Source organism: Gymnoscopelus microlampas (assembly GCF_963454915.1).
Source record: "Gymnoscopelus microlampas genome assembly, chromosome: 6".
Classification (NCBI taxonomy): Eukaryota; Metazoa; Chordata; class Actinopteri; order Myctophiformes; family Myctophidae; genus Gymnoscopelus; species Gymnoscopelus microlampas.
In genome coordinates, this window is record NC_139943.1 from 43,250,645 (window position 1) to 43,278,354 (window position 27,710).

General features: G+C 45.6%; 1 protein-coding gene across 1 annotated transcript; it reads left to right on the top strand.

Moving 5' to 3' along the window:
• The first annotated feature begins 214 nt into the window (after window positions 1-214).
• smad6b (SMAD family member 6b) lies at window positions 215-27,710 on the top strand. The gene is made up of 4 exons (XM_084059746.1): window positions 215-1,779; window positions 6,090-6,146; window positions 7,008-7,085; window positions 26,815-27,710. The coding sequence occupies exons 1-4, from the start codon at window positions 990-992 to the stop codon at window positions 27,354-27,356; spliced, it is 1,467 nt and encodes a 488-aa protein (XP_083915872.1). The 5' UTR covers window positions 215-989; the 3' UTR covers window positions 27,357-27,710.

The window sequence follows — 27,710 nt, forward strand, 5'->3', positions numbered from 1 at the left end:
CCTAGTGTGTGTGTGTGTGTGTGTGTGTGTGTGTGTGTGTGTGTGTGTGTGTGTGTGTGTGTGTGTGTGTGTGTGTGTGTGTGTGTGTGTGTGTGTGTGTGTGCGTGCGTGCGTGTGCTTGTCCATGTGCGAGTGTGAGTGTGTGTGAGAGAGAGAGAGAGAGAGAGAGCGAAAGGAAAAAAGAAAAAGAGAGAGAAACGGAGAAAGAAAGAGATCTGGGCTGCAGTTTGCTGTGGATCTGAGTCGGGAAGCAGGAGCTGCTGTTCAGACTCTAGGATTGATTCTTTTCTCTTGTTTTCAGCTCACATGGATATTTTTGGATTGTAAAAAGAAACGTAACTGAGATCTTTATAGGAGACGACAAAGGATCCTGGACTCTAGAGCATTTTTTTTACTGGGATTAAAAATCGCTTCGTACCTTCATTCATGCTCGCAATCGTGCCGGGTTTTAGAAGTAGATTTGAGGCTGTTTAAAGTCCATTAACTATATTATAAGACAACGAGTCTAATTTGAGCGCGTTGTTGTTTAATCGTAGGGCTACTGTTTAGTATGGATTTTATGGCTTAGTTTATTATGTTATGTTATCATGTACGCTACGGTTGTTATCCGTTCGTAGAAAACATATAAACAGTTCATTCCGCAGCGATCCCGGATAGCAAAGTATTAGCTTTGCGTTTACTTGCAAGTATACTTATAAGTATTAGTTTTTCTATGATACAACAGGCTAAATGAATGCAATCTGATTATCATGCAGCGCTGCATTTCTTGTGGGGATTCGTTGTCGTTGTAAATGCAACAATATCGCATTGACTCTAATGTTGCGGGTTTTGTCGCCAATGCTCATCAGCAGGCTGTGCATGCGCTGCACGGCGTTCAACAGACATTAATGTTGCACGACGACCACAGAAGTATCTTCAATAGGTACTCGGATGATATCTGAACAAGAAGAAGAATAAAGAAAACCCCATATAGATTTTCAAATTGTCGTATGTTCAGGACGAAACGCTCGGGTCTTGTGCGGCGACTCTGGAGAAGTCGTTTGATCCCAGATAAAGAGGGGGGAGATGGCAATGGCAAGACAAGCAGCGAAGGGTGCAGGGACGATCTGTTCGGTCACAACCCAGAGAAAATTCCCAAAACGGAGCTCAGACCGATGACCCCTAGCGGGTCGCCTGTAGGGGACATAGGGGGTGTGTGTACGTCCCGGAGTCCCGAGGTGGGGGTCACTTCGGACCAAGACGATGGGGGTGCGGTGTGCGTCCAGGACCAGGGGAGCCCCCGATCCATTCACGACAGTGAATGCAGGACCGTGACTTGCTGTCTGTTTAAAGACCGGGACCACCACTCCGAGATTCGGGGTCCAGAAACGGCTCAGGGTAGGGGGGAACCGGGGACGTGTCATTTTGTGCTGAGGAACCTTGGACCACCACGGGATAGCAGTTCTCCCGAGGCGCAGGAACCGGTATTAGAGCAAGAACTCAAGTCGGCCACCTATGCGCTTTTAAAGAGGCTCAAGGAGAAAACGCTGGATACCTTACTGGAGGCGGTGGAGTCCAGGGGAGGGATGCCCAGCGACTGTGTCGTGGTGTCCCGGACGGAGCTGAGGCTGGGCGGCCATTTGGCATCCCCACAGCTGCTTGTCTGTAAGCTGTACAGGTGGTCCGACCTGCAGCACTCGGCCCAGCTCAAGCCGCTCTGTGAGTGTGTGAGCTTTGGGTCCCCGGACAGTCCGACAGTATGCTGCAATCCCTATCACTACAGCCGACTCTGTGGCCCAGGTAAGGGCATCTGCCTGTGTAGACCAGTGTTTCTCAATGTGGATTCCAGGGACTCTCTGAGTTCCTTTAGGGGTATCTAAACCCTTACAAGTCTGTAACTCTGACAGTGTATAAATGGAACCAAATGGGGTTCCATTTGTACACTGTCAGAGTTTAGGGTAGACCTTGAAATGTAAAAGTTTGAGAACCATTGGAGTAGACTACTCCCATGCAGTATAGGTGCTGAGTGCTGACTGTTCTGGCACACTGCAGACTAGCCTACACTCATCTTATTAAACGTGTCTAATCTGTGCTGCTTAGAAAATGGTCACAAAATAGGCCTACTGTGTGGCACAACATGCATAAAACCATGTCTTCTATTTCTTCAGGTCTGTCTCTAACAGTGTGTGTCTTGCAGTCCAATTCTCATTATCCCTGTAGAGCAATTTCTCTTTTTGGGTCATTCTTGGGCTAAAATGTAAGCCAATGTATTTACTCTTTCAAATGCATCCATGACCATGGTGAGGAACTGGAAATACTAGGAATAAAATGTAATTTAGTCCAATCTGTATGGTAGAATATGTTATTACAATATAACATATACAATCGGGGGGGTTGTATTTTGTCTCCTTGCTCTTCTATTGAGACATTTCGATCGTGTCAAAGGTCATGTCTCACCTAGACACAGGATCTGACACGAATTTTGACCTGATGGTCAAGATTCAATTTATCCCCTGAGCAAGCAGGCAGGCTCTATTAGCTTAATGGTAAAGATGTCAGCACTTGCACAGGAGACTGGCATCAAATCAGGGATAGAAGAGGAAAGTTAAATAATGCAGCTTTAAAGTATGGTAAACTTGAAAGACAAAGTCATTGTAATATCTGCAGACAAGTGGCTGGAGACTGGACACTGGTTTAAGCATAATTGCATAAACATAATACAATGACCAGAAGACTACACGTTAAAATACCTAATTTGCTCAATGGCTGTGGGCTGGGGCAAATCTGAGACAGCATGGATGTGTAGGGATGCTAGTTCTAAGCAGGTTAGATTATTTATCTTCCTAGAAGAGTTTTCTAACGGGAAACTATATTATCATTACCACTGGAGGTAATTTTAACAAAAATACCATCAAAATACACACTTATCATAATCATGGATATTTCAGTCTTGGAAGATAACAGTCAGTCACACCAGCATTTGAGTTCTAGGCCTATGTAGTGAAAGTGTTTGAGCTCTACAACAGTAGTTTATGTTGGCCATTCTAGGTTGCCTAATGCTAGTTGTCCTTAATAACATCCAAAATATGTCTAATGTAAATGAATATGCCAGTGATGGCATACTGACAGATACCATTACACTGCACAGTTACTAACTGTGCAGTGTAATGGTATCTGGGGGCAGGGTTGGAGGCTTGCCTGTGTTTTTTTTGAGGGTCAGTGCCAGTTGGATTGTGCCAAGTAGAAAAACATGAGATATAACATGACTATAACTTCATATGAAAGATGACAGTCAAGAGGTCAGAGACAAACAGTAATTACAGCTGTGGTGGAGGCCTTGAACTATATTTCCACAAGAAAACCTATCTATGACACAACCTCTCTGACCTGTATTAAGACTACAGTTTGGCAGGAGCATTTGGCAAACCTAGAACATTGGGCCACTCGACCCCTCTGACCCGAGGACAACGTGTGGTATCGTGTGTAAAGATGCAAGCCTCAGTATTTCTGTCTCCTCACTGGCACAAGAGATGGATTTTCCATAACATCCACATTTACTAGAGCCAGCTGGCTGTGACAGGCACTTCAAAGTCATAAGTCTAACAATGTCAGAATTGATAGCGCCCACATGTGGGAAATTGATGTGGCTTGGGCCCTCTTGTTTCACTGTGAGATCCTACCAGAACTGTGCTGATCATAAAACCTAGCTGCAAAAGGTTGCAGCTGTAGTTATAGATCTATAGATGTGTACTTTCTTAATCCTGCAGGAAATTCTTGCATTCAAATACTTCAGTTGCCATACATTCATCTGGAGCAGTTGAATGCAAAAACTTCCCTCAGGATTAATAAAGGGAAGTATACATCTATCTATCTAACTACGTCTACAACTTATGGCAGCTACGCCTTATGATCCGTTCAGTTCTGGTAGCATCTCACAGTGAAATAAGAGGGCCCAAGCCACATCAATTTCCCACATGTGGGCGCTAACAATTCTGATTTGTGCCCCATCCAAAAAGGTGCTCTTCTTAGTTGCTGCTTAGAGTAGAAATACTCCTTCCTTACACAAAGATTGAAGTACCATGCAGTAAAGGTTCAGACTTCAGACCCCTTTCAGATAGTCACATATTTAAAGTTCTTCAAGAGAAATTACAGAACACACCGGACCGTACTCTGTGTTTAGCCTCCAGGCGTCATCATCATGGTTGTTCATCCTTATTAACTAGTCACTATTGATTGTTAAAGTTTAGTTTTGGAAGTTTGAATAAGGAGGAGTGACAAAACAGACATTTCCATGGCTGAAGTATTGTTGAAAGTTGTTTCACCTAAAGCCAGAGGCACATGAATTGTAAGAGCGGGGGAGAGGGGCGCATAACCCTTATTGGGACTTGGGCTCGTAGTAGACATAGCTCACATGCGCTCATGCGTGTCCCAATAGAACTGGTATTTCTTTCATGCTATTCAAGAAAGGGGCCTTCAAATCAGAACCATAGTCACTGGTTTTGACATTGTTAGTAAGTGGGGAAGTAAGAAATGACTAATTGTTCCATTTGGAAAAACATGCTCCACTGAGTCTTCATCTTCGGAGAACATACAATCCAAACAATGCATTGTTTGGATTGAAGGAAGATTAAATTGCATAATATTGTGCAATTTTCTACTTTCTTTACTCATTCGATTGAAAGATACTACAAATAATCAACTTTTGATCTATGTCTATTTTTTCCAAAGTTGCTAAAGAATACCAAAGTTTATAATGTTGGGCAAAAGAACTTGGATGTAAATAGACCAAAACCTTTTCCTTTTATTTGGTCAGGCATTATGCTTTTCAAATGAGATCAGTTTCAAGTTGCGCTTTAAAAGCCCTTTTGTCCTAAGGAGGTCCCCTCATGCTATTTAAGGGCTTGATATACTTTGTTGCGCACAGTGTCGCGCACCGAAAATAGCGGCTCTACAAGCTCACAGAGCGTCACGCTGCAACGCGCTGTGAGCTTCTAGATCAGCTATTTTTGGTGCGCAACACCAGCACGCAACTAAGTATAAATCCGGCTTTAGGTGAAGGAGTGGTGATAATATACAGTTTGCATACTACTGGCGCCAGACTGACTAGCTGTGTATCTGAGTGACTGAGTTCAGATCCTGGCAATTACTGCCGCCACTCTTAAAGGACCCGCTGCTATTATGCTTTTCTCCTTCCCCTCTCCCCTGTAGGCGAGGTCACAGTGTGTTCACAAAGTTTTTCCTTTCCTTTCCCTTTTTGTGCATTTGGCTTTGGGCAAGTTTTTTCTTCTCTTAATTTCCCTCCTGTTCTGAAATAAATAGAGATTTCTCAAAAAAAATGAATAAAGTAGAGCATTACCACGTTTTACTGAAGTTTGTCCAAAAGAGTTTGTTGTGCTTTGGTGTAACAATAGTATGTTTCTCCTACCTACATTTGATCATTTATCCCAACAAAAATACATTTAATTTTGTAGTCAAATAATGAAGGCAGCATTTAAATGCTTTGTGTTGCTTATTCTAAACTTAATAGATGTCTGTACTTGAGCCCATTACTGAAACGTGATATGGCTCTCTCACCTTGTCAAACAGTTTAACTGTTAACTATTAACTGTTTGACTGTTAAACTATTAACTTAACTTTAACTATTGCTAAAATGTTACCAGTCAATATCCAACATAATCTAATGAATGTTTGATGAATTCAGTATTATAATCATGTACTAGAAGTGTGGTATTTAGATGTGGGAAAACGTATGTGCCACCAAAATACAATTAAAATGTCTTAATAGCTCTGCTTTATCAGCAACCGAACATTAAAGCCTTTGTTTGAGGAGACGCATCAACAGGCCTTGATGTTTCCATTTAATTACAGTTCCTATCTGTGTCCTTATTTAACTCTAAACATCAAAGCATTGCTTCATTAATTGTGTGATTAAAAAAAGAAAAAACCTTGATAAAAAATGTTCATTCAAGCTTGAATGAGGTAAATACTAGGCTATGTCATGAGGAATCTTTGCTTTCTACATTAGGTATATGTTTTTTCTTCTCTGTTTAAAAAAAAGGAGATAATTGTGTTCTTTACCAATTTATTGAAACGACTGTTCTGTGTTTCAGAGTCACCTCCACCCCCTTATTCAAGGCTCTCCCCTAACGAAGAACACAAGCCACTGGGTGAGTAATAAACAAAAGATGGAACTGGAACACAACACACCCCATATGCATAGGTTTTAACATAAAAAAAAGAAGTATTGGAGTATTTTGATGAATGCTAAGGAATAATCTAACTACAGTGGTGCAATTAATCGTTGTTCATTAATTATTCATAATGACAGCTATTTTGAGCCAAAGTTGTATAATAAACCACACTGAATAGTTGAGTCCTTCAGCATAGAGAGGGAGTGTGAGGGGGAAGAAGCAGGAATAAAACAACATGAAGAATTTTAATGGCTGTAATTAGGCACAGTGACTGGGAATTTGTGCAGTAGCTTTGAGCTGAGACTTAGGCCAAGCTAGTATGTGGCATAATGTCAGCAAGCATGCCAGTCGGAGCCAGTGTGGGACGTCTGTGGTGTGAGGCTGTTGGGGCTCTGGTGCCTGGCTGCTAAGCTGGGGGCCACAAGCCTGAGTCTAGCTGCGGTTTCTGGGAGGTGATGAGGGGGTTTCGCCAGGTGTAATGCTGCTGCAAGTGGCGTTGTACAGTTATCCGCTTTTGCTAGGACAAAGTGTATTTTAATAAAATACAATGTAGAATTCACAAAAGGAAGCATACATATTTATTTTATTTATTTATTTGATCGCTTAAATCAAATTATTCAAAAAGAATTATTAGATTTTCTTGGGTTGTGCAAATATGTTGTTTTCTCTGAATGATGTCGATTTTTTTTATGCTTTTGTAGAATTCTGTGAGTTCCCGTCATTAACTGATAAATGGGGCGAACATAAAAAGTATTATGTAAAAGTAAAATGGCTGTAGTGTGAATATGGTCTATTGTAGACGGGATAGAAATCTGAATTCTCTGTTATTCTCTGCAGATCTGTCAGACTCCACATTGTCTTACACTGAAATGGAGGCGGCAAGCTCACCAAACATAACGCCGGGGGAATTCTCAGGTAAGCGTAGTGCCTCTGCCTGTTCTCAACCTTCAGTTACTGTCCTCATCAGCATTGACGTTTTTGTTATGAAGGGCCATGTGATGTGTTACTCATTCACCATTTGTGTCGAAGATTGATTGAATACTTTATTAGTCAGAAATGTAAACAGCACGTGTGGTACAGTCAGACATTAAGGCTAAAAGGATAACACAAACAAGTCCTGGGGACTTGTTTCCATTGTGGTCCTATAGACTCTATAGTATAGAGCAAACCTTGCCGTTTGTTTCAGGACTTTGGTTGTGGAAGGACACAGCTGTTTGAGAGACAAAAGAGTGGTGCTGGTAGGGCAGCACCTCCACTAGCTTGAGGCCATGTACAAACCATGAATTATCTACGGTAGCACCATACTCTGCAAGATAGGTGCAACTCAGAGATACAAAAAAGTATACAAAAAAAATCTTGATGAACTTAACCACTTTCGACCTTGAGTCCCTATTTTGAGCACATCATTATAGGCGACAAATTTCCAAACATAAAAAAAGGCAAAAATAGCAGATCTACAAGCTCACAACACGTCGCGATGGTACGTGTTGTATTTGTCATACAACGAAGTATATAGGGCTTAAGTGGTTAAATCGTAACCTTAAACTTAACCCATTTAACCGTATAATGAAAAAATATTTGGTACTTGAATCAAGGCGTTTGCCTCCGAGGGTTTGAGTCATGAAACAACATCCTCTGCTTTACCCAGGACTGCTTTGTGTTATAGATAATGACTTTAGACAGAATGTGTTCCCTGTTCAAACAAAATATGCTTTTGGTGTGTTTTTTTGTCTGGATGTGGATTTACATGTGTGTGTGTTTGCGTGTGTGTGCGCGTGTGTGTGTCTGCATACACATGTGTGCGCCTGTGTGTGTTTGACGTGGTGTGTGCGTGCATTTGTGTGCGTACAGCCTTAAGCCTGAATAATGGCTTCTATGAATCATATTCTTATCAGAGTTCTCCTTTGGCTCACCCAGTCGGCACATATCACACATATTTAGATTTAGCGGGTAATAAATTAACTGAACGTTTTTGACTGTTGCATCACCCCCGTTTGGCTTTGAAATGGTTAAACCGGGTCTGTGGGGGGGTTGAAGAAAGCACAACTTGTTCTTAAAGTTGTGCCTTTCTCAAAGCATTTTCTGTAGCTCTGTAATTGTGTGTGTGTGTGTGTGTGTGTGTGTGTGTGTGTGTGGAGCTGTTGAGTGTTGGTGGGATGAATGTGCAAACTTAGCAAGGTAATTTCATTTTAATGTTGTGCTTTATTCCTGCTCATTAAAGGCCATTAGGAGCAGTGCAAGCTGCTGAGATAAAGGTTTCATTGTGAGCGGTGCAGAGGTTCAACGGGGCGTGTGCACTGGCCACAGAGCCGGCCTCCCCTCCTCTGTTTTTCTTTCAGAAATATTTGAGTGGGATCAAACTGTAATAAGATCCAAGCTCACTCAAAAACACACACACACACACACACACACACACGCACACGCACACGCACGCACGCACACATACTCACACACACACACATACTCACACACATACATTGGCGTGCAGGCGTGCGTGGCTGTGTATGCGCGCGCGCGCACACACACACACACACACACACACACACGCGTGCGCACACACACACAGCTCTATCTAGCTTGGCTGTAAGTGGGCTGTAGGGAGGGGGTGGGCTCTGGGAAGTAAAGTTGCTCCTGTGAATGGGGCCACACCAAAGGAAGCGAGCAGAAACAGTCCTGTCCTCTGATTTGAAATGAAACACTCCCTTCTCATGGCACAGAGTCAACATAACCCCCCCACCCCACCCACCCACCCACTCACCCTTTTCAAACTGGGAGCACGGTACTGAAACAGTATCAGGTTCATTCGGACCAGGGAATTCAGCGGGATCCAATTTTTGGGGGTTTTGGGGGGGGGGGGGAGCTGGCAGTGGGTTGCAGACACTGCATTTCCTGTGCTGTGGGTCTGCTGTGGCTCAGCGACCTGGACACTGAGCAGTTGACATGGCTACCTGGCAGTTGCGTATTTGGTCCGCCCTGCCATCCTCACTAACCGCCCGACCACCCCGCCCCCCCCCCCTCCCCTGTACACATGCTGTCACCACCTCAGCATGGACCGGCGACACTCCCTGAGTCAACAAATGAGGGGCTTGTCGGAGCGCGCACCACAATTCCTCAGAGACTGTGGTGAGCAGGGAAGATCTAGACATGCTAGGCTTTGGTTTCTTCCAACTGTGCTGCCGTTCGTACGGGTCCCAGGTCAGCTTGCACTCTTGCGGCCCTGACGTTGGACTCTTGGCGGACGCTGACCCCGGTGTGCGATTTAAAGGGCATCGTTTTTTTTTTGTGCCCCGCGAGCAAGTCCGTTAAGGCCAGTTTGTCCGTCATCATGTCGTTATGTATTTTGACAGTGTGTTAGTGCTTGGGTACGGGTGTTTCAGATAGCAAAAGACCATACATAATGAATGAAACAAGACAACATCAACTGCTCGATGATATACTGTACACTCTGTGCACGTGAGCACTGCGCTTTGCTGCTGAGTTAGTGGTGTGCAATCATAGGAACTAGAGCCAGAGGGACCCCTCCTGATATGGCCTGTTTGTGTTCAGCAGTATATAGGCCTACTGTATAATGCAATTGGACAGATTATCCTATTTAGAAATTATTGCTGACCCAGGGATGACATCGCCTGTGGATCCCCTTTCCCATTTTCCCGTGTTGACTGGACAGATAGAATGTCTGCACAGAGTGTAAAAGATGGACCCGCAAGGATCCACTACTGATGGTGTCAAATATTTACACTGAGTGTGTAAAATGGACCTGTAAGGGAATTGTACCAGGCTCAGATTTGAATGAACACTGCAGAGCTGTATGTATTGTGTGTGCATTAATTCCACCTTCATACAGGAACAAGTGTGTGTGTGTGGGGGGGGGGGGCCCACAAGTATATATTAGAATTCGAGAAATAGACGATTTTCCTGGTCCTCCCAAGAATAGTTTTTGTTTTTATGTTTAAAACATACTTGGGGAGTTGCTGATCTACAAGCTCATAATCGCACTGCAATGCGTTGTGAGTTTGTAGATTGGCTATTTTTCGTTTTCGGTTTGGGTTAAAATTGTAAAAATGGCATTTATAAAATCGCCATCTTACAATGTTGATGTCCTCACAACTATAGCAATACAAACGTATGTGTGTGTGCATGCATGTTTGTGCGTACGTGTGTGTTGGGGGGTGGGGGGATTGTTAGCCAAATACACAACTGCAGTTTGCAGCCCCAGGCTACAGAAATACCCACTCTAAACCTTCTCCTCTGTGGAACAATAGCAGAGAAAATGGATGGGAACTGGTTGGTTTGGTAGATAAGCTTGTTCCGCCTCTTATATTCCAACTTTATTTCAGTCTCCTCTCTCTGCATTAGATTATTTGGTGTCATGTTTCCATGGAAGATGTTTTTTTATATATATATATATATATATATATATATATATATATATATATATATATATATATATATATATATATATATATATATATACATATATACATACATACATACATACATACATACATACATACATACATACATACATACACATATATATATATATATATATACATACATATATACATACATACATACATACATATATATATACACACACATATATACGCACACACACACGCTTTATATTCAGATAGTGAACAGGGAGACAGGAAAGGCAGGAGAGAGAGGGGGGATGACATGCAGTGCCTCAGGTGAGAATCGAACCTGGGTCTGCAAGAAGGATCCTTATTCATAATTGCATATGGCCCACAGATTAGATATAGTGGTAGACGTAGATATTTATGTGAAAAACTGAATGTGAGTGGAACTGCTTTAAATAGTCCTCTAACTGTCCTGGTACATTACATCTCTTTACTATAGTATATATACATAGTTATGTAAGTGTCATGTTATTACCTAAGCCCTGTTGTGCATGTCAGGTTATTCTATTAAAAGCTGTGTGTAGGACTCATGCCTCTTATGTTATATGGCGGTATGGTATTCCTCAACATGCATATTTAGAATACTCCCGGTGATTTATTTAAGTACGGCAGCATCACAAAAGAAAGAGAGCCCCAGCTTGGGCACTTTGATGTCTGCGTACATCGCGAGCAGGGCCCCCTGGCTTTAGGCAGTGTGTGCGGTATACCATGGTACTGTGTGTGAGTGTGTGTGTGTGTGTGTGTGAGGGAATGCGCCAGTCCTATGCTGAACCTCTGTGTCTGCCTGCACACCTGTTTCCTCAGTGCCTGGGTCTGGTCGTGTGGACATCAGAATAAAAGCCTTTGAAGCAGGTCTCATTGCTTCCTGAATGACTGCACCCCCCGCCCCCCACCACCACCTCCAGCGCACGTTGACTTTATTATGTCAATCACATTGTCTCTGACTGTAGGGGCTCTTTATGTTTGTCGGTAGTTCATTAACGTAATGCTGTTCAGGCATTGCTGTTGTCCCCTTCTTAAAGAGGTGTGTCCAAGCCTTTGAGGCATTTTAATGTCGCCCCGATTTCAGACTTCAGTCGGCACGCAGCGTTTGATGACAGTCATTTTCCGTGGTATTCGTCACAGGGGTAAAGAGACACAGCGCTTTTCAGTGGGAACCATGTTATTCTGCCGAGGAGCAGCCATGCTAACTATGTGTACACTGAGGTCTGGTGCCGGTCTTCCTGTGCGCCCAGTTTAGCCCGGGCTGTCAGATCCTGGCTCCGCTGTGCCCACATTCTTCACTCATCAGAGGAAGTGCAACCTTAATCAACCCAAAGGAATTTGTCAGCACAACACTGTGTGCACACACTCACTCTGGTGTGAGTTGAGACCATCGGAGTAAGGAGGATCGGGGGGGGGACCCGATTTTGCCTGGAGTAAGTTGGCGTTATGTGTGAGACGGCCAGCTTTGGACTCTGGCTTTTCAGGTTGGTCCCAACAGCCTTGAGGACTAGACCTGGTGACATACAGAGTTGCTGTCCTTGTTTATCCCCGTCTTTTCCTCGCCATCCATGAGAAAGTAGGAAAATTGGATGGGAAGCAATGGAAAAATTGAAGGTTGCCAGACAAGGAGAACACATAGTGCTGTCGCCCTCGCGGCAGGGGAGGTGGAGGAGGAGGAGGAGGAGGAGGAGAGGGCACCGGCTTGTAGCCGGCGCTCCCAAAGAGTAATGATACCTTGCTTTGTCTGCCTGCCTGCCTGTCTGTTGAAGTAAGGACACCGCAGTCTCTCTGGAGGTCTCGCTGGCAGACAGAGTGTCAGGTCCACTCTGGTATTGACTGGTTCTTCCAGGCAGAATGGGGTAGTTAGCATAGATAGATGGGAAGGGCCTTCTGTGACTTCAGGAACATATCACTCAGGGAAATGTAAGCGTACAGCTGCCAGGAGTCTTCAACCAAGAAGACACAGACCTTGTCCTGAATCTTTTCTTTCCTGTGATGAAGAATTATTTTCTTATTGTTTTCCTTTCATGTCTGCATGAACAGTATACTATGTAGATGTTGTAGGAGACTTTAGCACACAAACAAAGACATACGCACATGAACAAAGTTTTAGTTGCATGCAACTAAAACTGCGAGAAGCATCCAGGCGACTCTAATCATAGCATGCCTGGCTGTCTACGTCAGGGTGGAGCCTGCGCTAGACATCAGCCCATTTCCCTGTATGTGTGTGTGTGTGTGCGTGCATGTGGGTGGGCGTGTGTGCGTGCGTGCGTGTGTGTATCTACGTCAGCTGGAGACAGTGAAAATGCATGGAATAATTAGACAGTGTAATCAAGGCATGTGATGTTGCTCTTGATTAGAGCGGATTAGATTGGACCCATAAATGTTGAGCTGGCTTTGAAGGCATGTGATTCCACTGCGGTGAGGAACCAATTAAATAGCATATCTAGACATCTGAAAAGACAACATCTTCTAGATTGCACCTCCAATTTGCCCTCAGCCCCACTTAATGTGTTTTTCTGTGTTAGATCATCTACCCTAAATTCAGTGCTGTGTTCCTGGGTTCTTTATGGACGGGGCTTTGCGCCTGGTTTTATTTTGTCCCTGCTAAGCTAAAGTGGGATGCCGGGGTGACATAATTTAGGTGACCTCATTTACAACACGCCCAAATCCACAGCCAACTGAATTTTAATTTATGGTGAGTGCTGTGTACATACAGCACACTAGTAAACATCATATGCAATGGAATACATTGACTATACTGTAGCATCCTCCTGCATCAGTACTGAGTCTGACTCCTCTATCCGCTTTCGGATGACCTGTACTTCACAATGACGTGTGTATAATACATACACCTCTTGCCTGTTCTACAGAAACCCATTAATAGACCCATCTTGGTCTATTGATGCAATAGTGCTCTAACTGCACTGCTTAAACAGAGACAGCCGGTTCTGATGGAATGACAACTGTATCATCGATGTGTGCCCCCCCCCCCCCCCCCAAGCCTGTCAGGGTTGTGTCACCCCCTCCTCCAGGCCAGACCCCAGCACGTCGTGGCCCAGGTCCGTCTCCCCCTAGCTGCTTGGCACGCCGCCTCAGGTTTCCACCGCAAGCCCTGAGCCTTGCCCAGCGCCTGGCCGCCCACACTCCCTCAGGAGCCCCAATGCACCAGGATACGGGATGTGGAAATAATGTGACTCGAGTACTTCCACCCTGCCTCCAGAAATCAGGTTTTGCGGATTGTTTATTTGAGGGGAAGGAGGCCTCAGACAAACATCCTGTTTTAAAAAGCTGCCTGGGTTTTGTAGCAGCACAGGGCGGTGAATTGCCCCTTTGACGGTGCGGGGGGAGGCTGAGGAATGTTGAAGAGAAGGCCAGTGGTCTCTGGGGGGATGGGAAAGGGTGCTCTCCTATAGCCCGTTTGTCATGTCCAGTTTTGCGGTGTCCAGCTCAGGCCTTGGGGGCGGAGGGGTACAGAGCTGTACATCCTGAATGGCCTTGTGCTACGGTCCCTCTGTAGCAGCGTGGGTCTGTACCCAGAGAGCCCTCTCCTCAAGTATCTCTTCCTGTCCTGGGAGGCTGTGCTTCCGTTTCCCCTTACGTAATGCAGCACGTACACACGCAGAAAAATGAGAGCGCTATCGATGAAAACGATAAGGACATTTTTTTGTTTTCCCATTCTCAGCATTGTTCGAGTGCGATGCGTCACAAATTCAGCTTTTGTGTCAGGGGTCAGTTACACTAGCAACTGGAAGGATCTTCATTATTGACCTGCATGATCTGCACGACCGAGATGGTGAACTAAAGTGTATGTGTATGTGTGTGTGTGTGTGTGTGTGTGTGTGTGTGTGTGTGTGTGTGTGTGTGTGTGTGTGTGTGTGTGTGTGTGTGTGTGTGTGTGTGTGTGTGTGTGTGTGTGTGTGTGTGTGTGTGTGTGTGTGTGTGTGTGTGTGTGTGTGTGTGTGTGTGTGTGTAAATGTCCTGTTTGGCTGCCATGTCATAGTGTGTGCTGGAGTTCTTTTTGCTTGTGGTTATGTCAGCTGTCATTTCCTTTGTTTAAATGCAATGCTGGATGTACACAAAATAGTGATGGTTCTAACCTTGCTAACAGGATTTTTTACATAAATGTACAGTTACTATTGAACCATATTGAGGAACAGAGGTGTCAGAATGTGATATGGAGGTCACTGCTAACATAATCCAACAGTCTGACAACACAGACACTGCTGCCAATGTTGCCAGTTCTGTACTGGTAATAAACAGTAACAAGTAACAATGTAAAAGAAGGAGAGGTCAGATACATCACGTTCTAGGCAATGGGAGGCTGGCAAACTGGAGCTGGTAGAGTGATGGAATACATTGAAGTCAACGAGAGCCGGGTGGACAAGCGTATGAATAAACACTAACTTTGAATTAATCTTTGTCAAATAATTGGTTCAGGTAAATAAAAGAAGACATATTGTGTTCTGATCTCTTGTTTTTCAGTGTGCAAACTATATTTTAATGAGTTTATCTAAAGAGCACAGAGTAAGATGTTGACTGGGTAGTATGGGCTGTCATTGCGAGACCGACAGATGTTGACACTGGCTGTCAATTGTCAGTCTTGCGATGACAGCTGCATTTCTGAGATTTTTTTATAACCGTGCTTGTGTAGATGGCAGTTTTTGTTTTGTTTTTAACAAAGGAGGACAAGGCCTGTTTAAAAAAAATACCAATGTACGTGTGGACTATAGGCCTTAGTGTGTCCTGCGTGTCTGTGTTTTTGTCTGTGTGTGCGTGCACTTGAATGTGCCTGTGATTGTTGCATGTGTACAGTCAGTGTAATGCAGATTGGCTCCTCTGTGGAGTTGCAATGAGCTCTTGTGGCTATTAGATTAGGATCTTTTGTTTTCTCTCCAGCTTGTTTGAGTTTCATAAGGACTTCAAGATGTGAGGCATTTAGAGGAAGGTTTGGTTTGATCATTGTTGTACTATCTCCTTAGTGTGGGCAGGGAGTTTTCATGCAGTGGAAACACGATCTAGTCCCTTGCACAACCATCGAGCCTTTTCGCCATCTCAGATTTGCGACAAGGATTAAGGAGAAGGATAGTTGGTGTCAGCAAGCATGTTGTGCTGTTTTCCTCTTTCTACTCGCTGTGCTCTTTGTTCATTTTCAGTCTTATGTTATTTGATGTGTCTGTCCCGACAACACTAGTGCTTACGACTGGTGAGGTAATGTGACCTCTACCTGCGGAGTGAGAGCCGTGCTAATCTAAAGCAGTCTTGGGAGAGCACTGAAACCCCTTACATGTCAACAGAAACCAGCCCGCTGTGTTGAGTATTTATCTATCTCCTCTTGGCAACCCAATGTGGTGCCAGTACTGCTGGCTATTTGGCTAACATCTGAAGGGCTCACAGATAAAGATTTATCTACAGCATCGTGCAGGCTATGAGCCAGTGCTTACAGTACAGTGCCTGAGAAAAATCACTACACAGTGTACTGAACTCACCTAGAATAAGGTGTGCGGTGTTCATTTTTTAAGACTGGAGACACACTCGCTAATAGAGCTACAAAGTTAGTAGAAATAACAAGAAATTTGGCTATCATTCTCATCTCATATTATACCTTAGCAAACAAAGTGAGCTAATCTTGTCATGTGCTCTAGGAGGCAACTCTCTCTCTCTCCCCTTCTCACCATAGCACAGCACAGGCCCTACACCAATAGCCCCATTCATTCAGCTTGGGGGCACGGGGTTACAGCAACAAATAAAGAGCGCGCAATGCCATTAAAAATGTATGGAATGTCCAACTGTTAGTTTAGTGTTTTAGCGCGCCTACTCTCAAGGCTGCTAGAGGGAACAATACTCCATTTGAGCTGGCCACTGTAAATGTGCTAGGCTTGCATCGCCTGGGGAGGAGGGGTAGGGCAGCGGAAGAGGTGCCAGTTGTGGATGCTGTTTTTATTTTCTGACCGGTTCACCCACAATTATAAATCCAGAGACTGGCCGAGGCCAGCCATGATTTAGGCCTGTGGTCTGATTGCTGGCTAAAATAGATGTAAGAATGTTTTTTCCCTTCCTCCCCAGAGGAGCATTGACAGTTGTGCCTGAACCTATGGCTGTCAGTATTTTTAAAACTCAGAATAGCCAGCGCATTCTTTGAGCCTCTAGAATGCTGTGTGTGGATTAACTGTAGAGGCCCCGTGTCATTCGACATCTCCACACAAGTCCTTTGCAGCCAAAGGCAAGGGACAGGCCCTCATGGTGGATGGATGGAAGCTCCCAATTGTGTCTCTATTTCCCCATCAACTAGGTTACATGCTCACCTAAAAAGGTTTTATTGAATGCTTTGCTTCATATAGGAACCCTGAAAAGTGTCTAAATGGAACCATGTTTTGTGGTTATTTCTTAGTGATTTGTTTTTATCTGTTTCAGTTCGATATAGAACCTTTTTTGGTAAGAGTGAAGTCTCTATTCTGTATCAAGTTTAACCCAGACAGAGAAACATGATTTCTGATTCATCTTTCACTATCTTGAATTTGATCTACTGGAGATCGCTTCATTCCACTCCCTTGTCCTAACACGGAGCCAAGCATAGTAGACATAAGTTGCAGTCTTTGATCTGGTGCCAGGGAGCTGACAGGCTTTTCAGATTTGACCTTAAACCCTTCACCATTATTTTGACTTTTGACAATTAAGAACAATAGTCAGCTTGTCTTGTGTTTTCCCCAAGATGCTTGCTCTGATCCCCGGGTGTCTATGCTTGCTTCATGCATCTTCCTCAATGGTTTAGCTCACTGGTTTGCCCAGGTACCACACACACAAGACATTTGGTGGCTGGTATATGCGTGTATGCAAATGGTATGTTCTTGTGGCCTGCAGAATGTACAAACTCAACTCCGGGAACAAGTAGTTGCGAGTTTGTAAACATGCTCATGCAAAAAGTCTCATTGATTGTGTTCCCCGGGGAAGACGATATTTACTTTTGTCATGTGTGTTTTACTTATCTTGTATTTGTGTGCATTTCTAAGGTCTTGGCTGTGCAGCTTGGTACGTGCAGTCAGGCTGTCGCATTTCAGGGTACGGTTTAGATTAGAGGCCTGGCTGCAGCTTCCCCCTCTTCCCCTCTCAGCGACTGCCAGCACGTAATTTACTTAATGAAATCCTGCCATTCCCTTTAGCTTCAAGATCCTTTGCAGATGTTGACAGGGAAGGACTCTATGAATTATTGGAAATGTTCACTCCTGCATTTTTAATGAACGTCTTGCTTGTTGTGAACGGGCCAACTTGTCAGAGCTTAGGGGGGTGGAATGGGATGTGGGGGGGTGGATGGTTGTCTTTGTTTGGGGCGCTGGTGTCTGGGTGCCCGTGGCGGAGCAGTGTGGGTTACAGCCCGGCAAGTGTTGTGATTGAAACAGAAACTCTGGTGCCACATTATCCTGACAGAACACATTCTGCTCACAGACTCTGATCCACTGGGCCGATCAATAGGAAGCCATTGTTTGAACGGCGACTGTGTCCATCATTGCTGCTCCACCTCCCGGCCCGGTGGTAACCAAATACCCGCCTTTCGCCTTAAATTAGTCCGACTAATATAACTCGTAATAATAGAGTTCCTTGTTATTGTTCATTTGAAACCCAGCCCCTCGACGTAGCCCTAGTACGCGTATGTACACCAGCCAGAAGTTGGCTTCTTCCCCTCAGTGTAAAGGGCCAAACGTGCCAATTCTGCCCGGTGGACATTGGTGGAAAAGTGTGAATCAAACAATGGAATACCTGTTAATATAGCTTTAAAATGACTGTGGAGCTTTTTTATTTTCACACACAGTAAAGTTTTCGCTGCCACTCTGGCTTTATGTGTAAGCGGTGTGTGTGAGTTTTCGACTAAGCAGCGCTCTTAGGAAACTGTCAAACATTAGGGAAAAGGAAAACAGTTGAATTATGTGCCATGACCGGACCTCCTCGAGTTTAAAGGACAGGGAAGAAAGCAAACCTTCTTGACGCACCTCCCCCCTCCAGTCCTAACCAGAGTAGGAAGTTAGGAGGCACAGTGAGAGGAGAGGTGGAGGGGACGGGGGGGCGGGGCCCTCTGGAATGTGCGGGGTCTCCTCTACTGAAATGTTCCAACCCAGGGGTTCCCAAACTTTTTCAGCTGAGACCCAAAAGATCATTTTGTTGTCTCCTCTGCACCCAAACGTACAAAACTACATTATGAATGGATAACTTAAGTCCTATTTCTAAAGTAGTGAAAATAGCTGCTCTACACTCATGCGTTGTGAGCATGTAGCTATTTCTCCTATGTAGATCTATTTCGTGGGGGGGGAAGGGGGGGGTTTGAAATGATGTATATATTTTTAAATATAGGATATTTACTCACAACGCATACAAATAGTTGCATGGCCCAAAAATGTATCCAGAACCATTGTTTGGAAACACTGTTCCAGCCCACTTGGCTTTGACCTCCATCACACAGACACAGACACAGACACGTACACACACACACACACACACACACACACACACACACACACACACACACACACACACACACACACACACACACACACAGAGACGCACACACAGGCTGTGCAGGGAGGTGAAAGGGCACAGCCACCCAGCAGGATGTTCATGGAAGTGTTGTGTTTTAGGTACTCCCCTCCTTGTTGTCTGAGACTTCACTGACCTTCACTACTGCCTGTATATGTAAACAACGTTTTTGAACGTGTCCAAAAGGTGGTGCTTTTACCCATGCCTTTATAGAGGTGTTTTTGCTTTGTTAGATTTGGACAAAAGCTAGGGGACAGCAGGGATTCATTCAGATCCAAGTCTTGGACAGTGCGGATACATGGTGAATGCATAAACCGGTTGGAGCCACCAGGGTGCCCTGTTATCAGCGCTTGTATCCTCTCATGAGCCTAGCTAGCATCTCCATGAACCTAGTAGTCCCTCCAATGTGTTCCTGTCCGCTCTTGCTCATGTGTCTCTGACGGCACGTTGCAGAGCTTTCAGGAGGAAACTCGGAGGAAACAGGGGGCAGCGCATTCCTCTCCCTCCGTGAAAAAGGAGAGCTGCTCTCCCTCAAAATCGTACTCTACGAGCCCAGACGTCGCCTCCATATTAGCCCCTGTAGCTTCCTGTGCTTTTTACACCCTCTCTTGTTTATTGATTTAATTTATGGATTGTGTTAGTTATCTGCTATCAAGGGTACAGCACTTTTCCTCCCTCAAGGAGACGTCCCGAAAACAGAACCAGAGGGAGAGCAGGGAGGAAGTGGATGACAATGTAAAGCATTCCCATTGTGACCAGCCAGGCTTGGTGGCTGGATTCAGTTTCTCTGGCCTCATGCTCCCCCCCCCCCCCCCCCACTGTTGTACTTTCTCTCTCTCTCTCTCTCTCTCTCTCTCTCTCTCTCTCTCTCTCTCTCTCTCTCTCACCCACTCCGCAACCCTCTGCCCCCCCCCCCCCCCTCTCTCTCTCTCTCTCGGTCTGTCTCTCTCCCTCTGAGCAGAGAAAGGCCAGACCTCAGGAAGAAAAATCCATAGATATAAAGGAGCAGCTCCAGTTAGCATGTCTGTCTGATAAAGCCGACTTTGATGGCAGAGATAGCCCAGACGCCAGCCTAAATGTGGCCTGCTGGGGAGTTGTAACACCGGCCCGTAGGAACCGTTGTCTACAGAATCAGAGCCATACCATACTCTGACACGCAAGGGGGGTTGACAGGGGTGGGGGGTTGTCACTTTGTTGTTTTGTTTTGTCAAAGAAAGTTTAATTTGACCAAGGGGACGACGAGTTTGGTGTGTAAGGATGGAAGTTTGACCTAAATCGACACACACACACACACACACACACACACACACACACACACACACACACACACACACACACACACACACACACACACACACACACACACATACACATACACACGTTTATACAGTACTGTATACTATATATATACACTGTACATACAAGCATATACCTCAGTTACAAATGCACATGTACCTGTGTGTTTATTCTCACATACGTTGAGTCGGCCTACTAGATACACTGAACCCCCCCCCCCCCCCCCCCGACTATCAGTTCAGTGGTAGAGTCTAATAGCTGGGGAGAAATCTAATCCTTGGCACAGGATGAGAGACCGCCGCACCCCCCCCCTCCCCGCACCACCCCACACACCCCTCGCCGCTAGCCCCCCTCGGCCCCCGGGCTGCTTAAAGGGACTGGAAACAGTGGTTTCTCCCTCTCTCTCCCTTCCTTTCTCTCTTCCTCTCTTTGCAGTGAAAAAAAAAGTTTTGGAGGAATGAGTTCATGTGTGCTCTCCTCCCTGGATTAAGGGGAGATGAAGTGTAATGGAGGTGGGCTTGCAGCACGGCGGGGTGGATGTTAGCCGTCGAGTGGGAGAGCTGTTGTTTGTCTGCCTGTCCCTGACACTCGGCCTCCCATTCATCTCACTCCAAGGCCGTGGAGCCCTGTTTACCCCGAGGCAGCTCTTTTTCTCCTCTCTCTCTCTCTCTCTCTCTGCCCTCATCCCTCCCTCCTTCTTTTCATGCTGCCTTTAAAAGCATTACTGGATGATCATCAAGGATTGCCATTGAAAACTTTCAACCCCCCCTCCTCCTCTTTTTCTGTGTACTTAGTTGTAATTAGCCCTACTCGCCCTCTGGTGTGAGGGGGTGTAGTCGTTCTTTTACCACGGCTTTACCCGTGTCCTGTCGTTTTAACACTGCCATTTAAGGGCCGTGCTAATGTCATTTTGTTCTACATCTGTGTGTGGAGCGACAATTTTATAGCTGTAATAGAATCAGCATTTGTTCTATTTGTTTGGTCAATGACACTTCATCGGAGTGGTACATGCACAGTAAAATCCTCAGGACCCGTAAGGGGTCCTATTTGGGTCAATTCTTACATTCTCAGAGTGAAAATGAACACTTGAGGATTTTACTGTGTTTGGAATGTGCCACTGGGCTTAGCTTTAACCGGTGCATGGAAAACAATCATTTATGATAAGCAGCGCAGCTGAAGAGGTAGCTCTTTGCTCAAACAGACAAGTGTGTGTAATTGTTTGCTTTGTGTGTTCCATCAAACCGATGTCTGCATGTGTTGTCAGATGTGAAAGCTCTGCCTTTGATGTTCCTCCAATGAGATGGCCTGCAGGGAGGTAGAAAGATGAACTTTTGTCAGTGTGGTTTCCGTGGAGCGCACTCCTGGTCATGAACATCAAAACGCTGCAAAGCAAATGCTCCCTGTAGGTAAAAAAGAAAAGAAAAAAGCTGTGTTAATATCTTTGTTTACTGTGCAATTGTACTGGCCGTGTTCTACGTGCAGCTGCAGATGTGCTGGGGCAACACCTATCATGACTTAAATGTGTGCGTGAGTGTTTTATGTTTGGAGTTGGGTAAGGTGTTTGCCTTGTTTTTCAGAAGCCCAAGGAAAGCCACAAACAGACTTGCATTATCGTGTAGCTAGAACTCCCCTCACTGATAGCTTGGTCTACCCCACATATTGTCTAGGTTGACTATCACAGGTACAGGTCATAAGAGGACCACATTAACATATAATCTTATCGCAAGTTATCTCGGTTTGATATAGCAGCACTTTGAGCCGGGCTGTGTGAGGGTTTCCTCAGCCGATTACGCGGCAAAATCACATTTGTACACTCTCACAGCACACTTGAATTAGCCCCGAGGATTTTGCTGGGATCGGCTGCTGTGTTATTGAGATCAGAATGTTTGGGGTTCAGGGCAGGAAGGGCAGCGGCTGTCCCCTGCAAGACTGACACTAAGAGAAGAGGCTTTGAGAATAAAATAACAATAATAACATGCGCTACTTTTCTAATGGGTAAACGGAGCTGTTTAAAGGTGGCAGGGTTAAATGGATGCAGAGCGCAGTAATTGCTCCCAGCTTCTCCTGGCTCCACCCTGAGCAGACCCTCTACGAGCCTAACATGGAGCCGAAGAGAGAGACGGGTGTCTGCGCTGTGGTCAGGAGTCGTCGCCCCCACCACACACACACACACACACACACACACACACACACACACAGCCCTCCCTTCACCAACCCTGTGACGTTTGGCTCTGGGCTCTGCTCCGAGCCTCAGCCCCCAAGTTCCAGACCTCCAGCTGGGTCTGCTGCCCTGGCACTCTGGTTAAAAAAAACCTATTCATTAAACTTGACTTTAACGGACTGTAATCAAGTTTTATTTTTATTTTTTTTAAGGCAGAGAAGTTAGAGAAAATTAAAAATCGGATCATCCACATGGGAACATCGTGGTTTCACTTCTCGGTCTTTCTGTGGCCAGCATGTGACGTCAGTCATCTATGTCATATCTGTGACGCATACATTTGTGTCGAGGTTTCAGCCTGATCTGACTTTCAAAAAAAAAAAAAAAAAAAACATGCAATAAAAAATGAGCTGAGGTAAACCACAAGATACCAAGGTTGTGGCTCTTTCGGAGCAGGAACTTTGGGGGGTGGGAGGGCTAACATACTGCTGTATGCTTTTGTCTTATTGACCTGTATGTTAATTGGAAAATACCATTAAAGAAACCTTGAACAAAAAAGAATGCGCTGAGGTACGATGTTGGCCTACTGGCAGAGTGTGCAAGATGTGGCACTGAAATGGTCCAGTGGTTTGCAAGATTAGCACCAGACAAACAGACAGTCTCACAGACAGACTGACAGACCCTCTCTTATACGGCGAGCCTCCTACAGAGCCACGGCCAACTGTAAGGCAGGGAGAATCTAGTATATGCAGTGTGCAGCACATACATGCTGTATAACCGTATGACAGAAAGAGGTTGGTATATGCAACATGTAGCATACCGTGGCTGTTGATTGGAAACCTTGTATGTTGTATATGTTCCAATGTAGTTGTTATTTAGTGACAAGCTCTTGTTAATACTTTTCATTGGTTAAATATTCATAACACCCACAATCAGACTCAACCACTTAGGACTTTTACTTTCAAAAGGTTTCAAAAATAGGAAAGATTGCCTATCTACAAGCTCACAAGGCATCACATCGTGACACGTTGTGAGCTGGTAGATCTGCTATTTTTGCGACTTTTGCGTGACACTTTTTGTATGACAAAGTAAAAAAAACATAAAAAGTTAGAGATACAAGGTTTCTGCCTGACAGCGACGCTATAGAGACGATATAAAAGAGAAGGACAGGAAGAGGCCGGTATATGCAGCGTGTAGCTCATACAGGCTGTATAACCATATGACAGAAAGAGGCTGGATATGCAGCAGGCAGAGTATACAGGCTACATGGCTATATAACCGTAGGACAGGAAGAGGCTGGTATATGCAGCCTGTTGCACATACAGTCTATAAGCTGTGGAGCAGAAGGCACATAGTTTCCTGCGGTAATTACGTCCAAACAGTCTGCCTATTGGCTCTTCTTTATTGAAGAGATTCTAATGAGTTCTTCTCTTCAGAGCGCCCTCCCCTCCCGCACCAACACAAACACATGCGCTGTTGCTTCAATCTGAGCCTGTCCTAGCCAAAACACACAAGTTCAGCGCGAGAGCACACAACACGCTGGCCGCCAGCCGCCGTCACTCCAAAACGGGGCCCGTGTGCGCTGCGGGCGGGTGATGGCTCACGTAGGCTCCTTCGGCACAGCGAGAGCGACAGGAAGAAGGCCTGGCTCATGGCGTGCACATTGTCTTCCCTTAGCCTCAGGCTCGGCATTTAGATACATGTCTAACCTTTTGTCCTGTTCGTTCCTCTTCCTGATCCTCGCAGCCTTGCCGGCTCCCTCCCAACCCGGGCTACGTGTGAAAACTAGATATCGTCCACAATTTTTTTTTCCCCCTTCAGTTTTATTTCCCTGCCTCTCCCTCTCTCTAGTCTAGAAAATAGAGGAGATGATAGCCATTTGGTCTTTTGTGTTTGTGTGTGCGGGGTTTCAAAGCGAGTTTATACCTTGATGTGTGGGCTCCATTTGATTTGAGACAATAGAGAGCCATAAACAAGTTGGGGCTGAGTTCTTTGTGTGGCCGCGCCGCAGTAAAAGAGAGAGAGAGAGAGCCTGAGCTCAGACTGGAGGAGCTGGAGTGTGGAATTCACTAATGGTACATGCATGTTGGGGCCCCTGAAGAGAGGGGGTCACTGCAGCCATCCACACACACACACACACACACACACACACTGAAAATGCTCAGTGTTCATTTAACTCTGACAGTGCACGGGTCCATTTTCTACTCTCTCAGAGCTGAATTAACACCAGGGATTTTCCTGTGCACCGAGAGCCTGTCTGCAGCTTCTTTGCTCCCTCCCTCCTCTCCAACCCCCCCCCCCCCCAATCTCTCTCTCTCTCTCTCTCCCGCCCCTTTCTCTACCCTCTCTCTCTCTCTCTCTCTCTCTCTAGCTCTGTCTTTGCCTCTCTCTGTCTCTCTCTCTCTCTCTCTCTCTCCCTCTCCCTCTCCCTCCACATCACAGTCTGGAACCAAAGGGTTTTTGGGGGGGTTTGTGCAGGTCTGGTCAACGTTTTTTGGCTAATCTTTGTATAAACTTTGCTAGCGCGGGTCACTCGGCACAGTCAGCAGTAGAGATTCTCGGCGAGTGAAGCATTTTGTTGCGCCGCGGATGGGCGATGCTCCACCTTAAAGGCGTTTTGTTAATGGGGCGGGCGGTCATTAAGCTCGGAGAGCACAGGGACTGAAAGGAATGGGGCCACAGGCCCAGGCTTTAAATCCTCTGTGCCAATAGACTCTCTGAAGCAAAATAATGGCATCACTCTGTGTGTGAGTTAATGGGAGCTGATAGCATGAAGGCTGGGGGGTCAGCGGGTTACGGGCTTGTGCTAAGTTGTCAGGGAGCTGAATGCCGTCCCCGGGACTGCGGTGGGGGGGGCGGGGGGGGGTACCCCTGCCTGGCCCTCTCTCTGCACCACCCCCACCCCACCCCACCCTCCTGGAATGTGGGGAAGAAGAGGAGAGAGGAAAGAGGCAACACACACACACTCCAGGAGTAAAGGGTGAAGGGACGGATGTGAGCTCATGGAATTCTCCCTGCTTTTTAGTCTCCCACTCCACTCCACTCCCCCTCCCAATTCCCTCTCCTCTCCTCAACCTTGCCACATTTCTGCACAACCGGATATTAACCACTTAAACCCTCTAGACTTAGTAAACTGGACCTGAGTTGGCTCTGTACGTGGACCGCTTTTTTCAGTCTGCACCAAATCTCTTTGCCAAAAATAGCTGATCTACAAGCTCACAACGCTGTTGTAGATCTGCTATTTTTGGCTAATGTTCCCCCCAGAATATGGATGCCGGGGGTTCAAGTGGTTAAAAAAGAAAAAAAGGTGCAGCAGCTACTAGTGGACGGGACTGAGCAGCCAGGCGGCGGTGTGTGTCTGTTTAGTGTGGTGAAGATAGAAGTCCACCTAGGGAGCAGTAACTCACGTTGGAGTGCTGAGGGCTGTCACTGAGAAGAGTTCACAGACTGCAGCCATGAAAGCTGAATTAACAAGCTGATTTACTGGAGGGAGATGGGTCAGGAATGAGATCGCAGCCACGTCTTCACTGTGTGAAAGTTGTTTTTCCACCCCAGGCAAAGCTGGCTTCAAAACATTGACGGATTTGAAGCTTGTTGTTTAAAAAAAAGAAGGAAAAAAAGGCTTAACCACTTTAAGTCTGGCGTCCCGATTGTGGGCATGTCATTATAGGTAAAATAAAAAATGTAATTAATAAAAGTTGATTTCCTTTTGCCTGTTGCTACAAGGTGTTGAGTGATTTAATTTCCACTGGAAACCCTCAATGCAATTCTTTGACTAGGAACAAGTCTCTGATGAAAATGGGGACTGTGTGAGCAGCAGTGAGTGGTCAGTGTTGTTTGATCAGCACGGTGCCCTCCTGAGGCAGAGGGAGAAAATGCAGGTCCTGACCGACCTCGCAATACCCTCCGCCCCCACCATACAGGATATCTATAGCTGTGTGTGTGTGTGTGTGTGTGTGTGTGTGTGTGTGTGTGTGTGTGTGTGTGTGTGTGTGTGTGTGTGTGTGTGTGTGTGTGTGTGTGTGTGTGTGTGTGCGTGTGCACGCAAAGGGTATGCGTGCAGTGGTATTTATGCAAGGCTTAGATTTCAATACAATGCCTCCTTCAGTATTTATAGTGTGGCCATCTGCTCTGAACAATAAAAAGAGATAGCTAATCCCTTTAAACTTAATCCTTCCTTTTTTACTAGCACTGTTTTCTTTCGTTTACGTTACATCTAATAACCACTCCCCCATCTCTGTCTCTGCCCCCGCAGATGCCAGTATGTCGCCTGACGCCCCCAAGCAGAACCACTGGTGCAATGTGGCGTACTGGGAGCACCGGACGCGCGTGGGCCGCCTCTACACAGTGTACGAGCACTCTGTCAGCATCTTCTACGATCTACCTCAGGGTACGGGCTTCTGCCTGGGCCAGCTCAACCTGGACCACCGCAGCAGCACCGTCCAGCGCACACGTGGCAAAATCGGCTACGGCATCCTTCTGAGCAAAGAGCCGGACGGCGTGTGGGCGTACAACCGCAGCGAGCACCCCATCTTCGTCAATTCGCCCACCCTGGACGTGCCCAACAGCCGGACGTTGGTGGTGCGGAAGGTGATGCCGGGCTACTCCATCAAGGTGTTCGACTATGAGCGCTCGTGCCTCTTGAGGCATGTCACGGACCCGGACCTCCTGGATGGACCCTATGACCCCAACAGTGTGCGCATCAGCTTTGCAAAGGGCTGGGGCCCCTGCTACTCCAGACAGTTTATCACCTCCTGCCCGTGCTGGCTGGAGATTCTACTCAACAACCACAGATAACACAGACGGACCCCACAAACTATCCCAAATATCATCTACCTAGATTTAATATAAAGTTTTATATATTATATGAAATATATATTATACTTGTAAATACGGAGTCATTTTTACAATGTAATTATTTATGTATGGTGCAATGTGTATATGGACAAGAGGAAAAAAACGGAAAATGCACTTTGGCTTATATATTATATATATAAATATATATATAAAGATAAAGAATCTTTCAATACCAATTTGAGAAATGATACAGCGAAATTAGGATGAGCCTGGATTTGGTGTATAGTTTTCATATACTATTAATATCCAGACAAAAAGCTAACACCATTCACACATTGATAATAAAGTATTCGC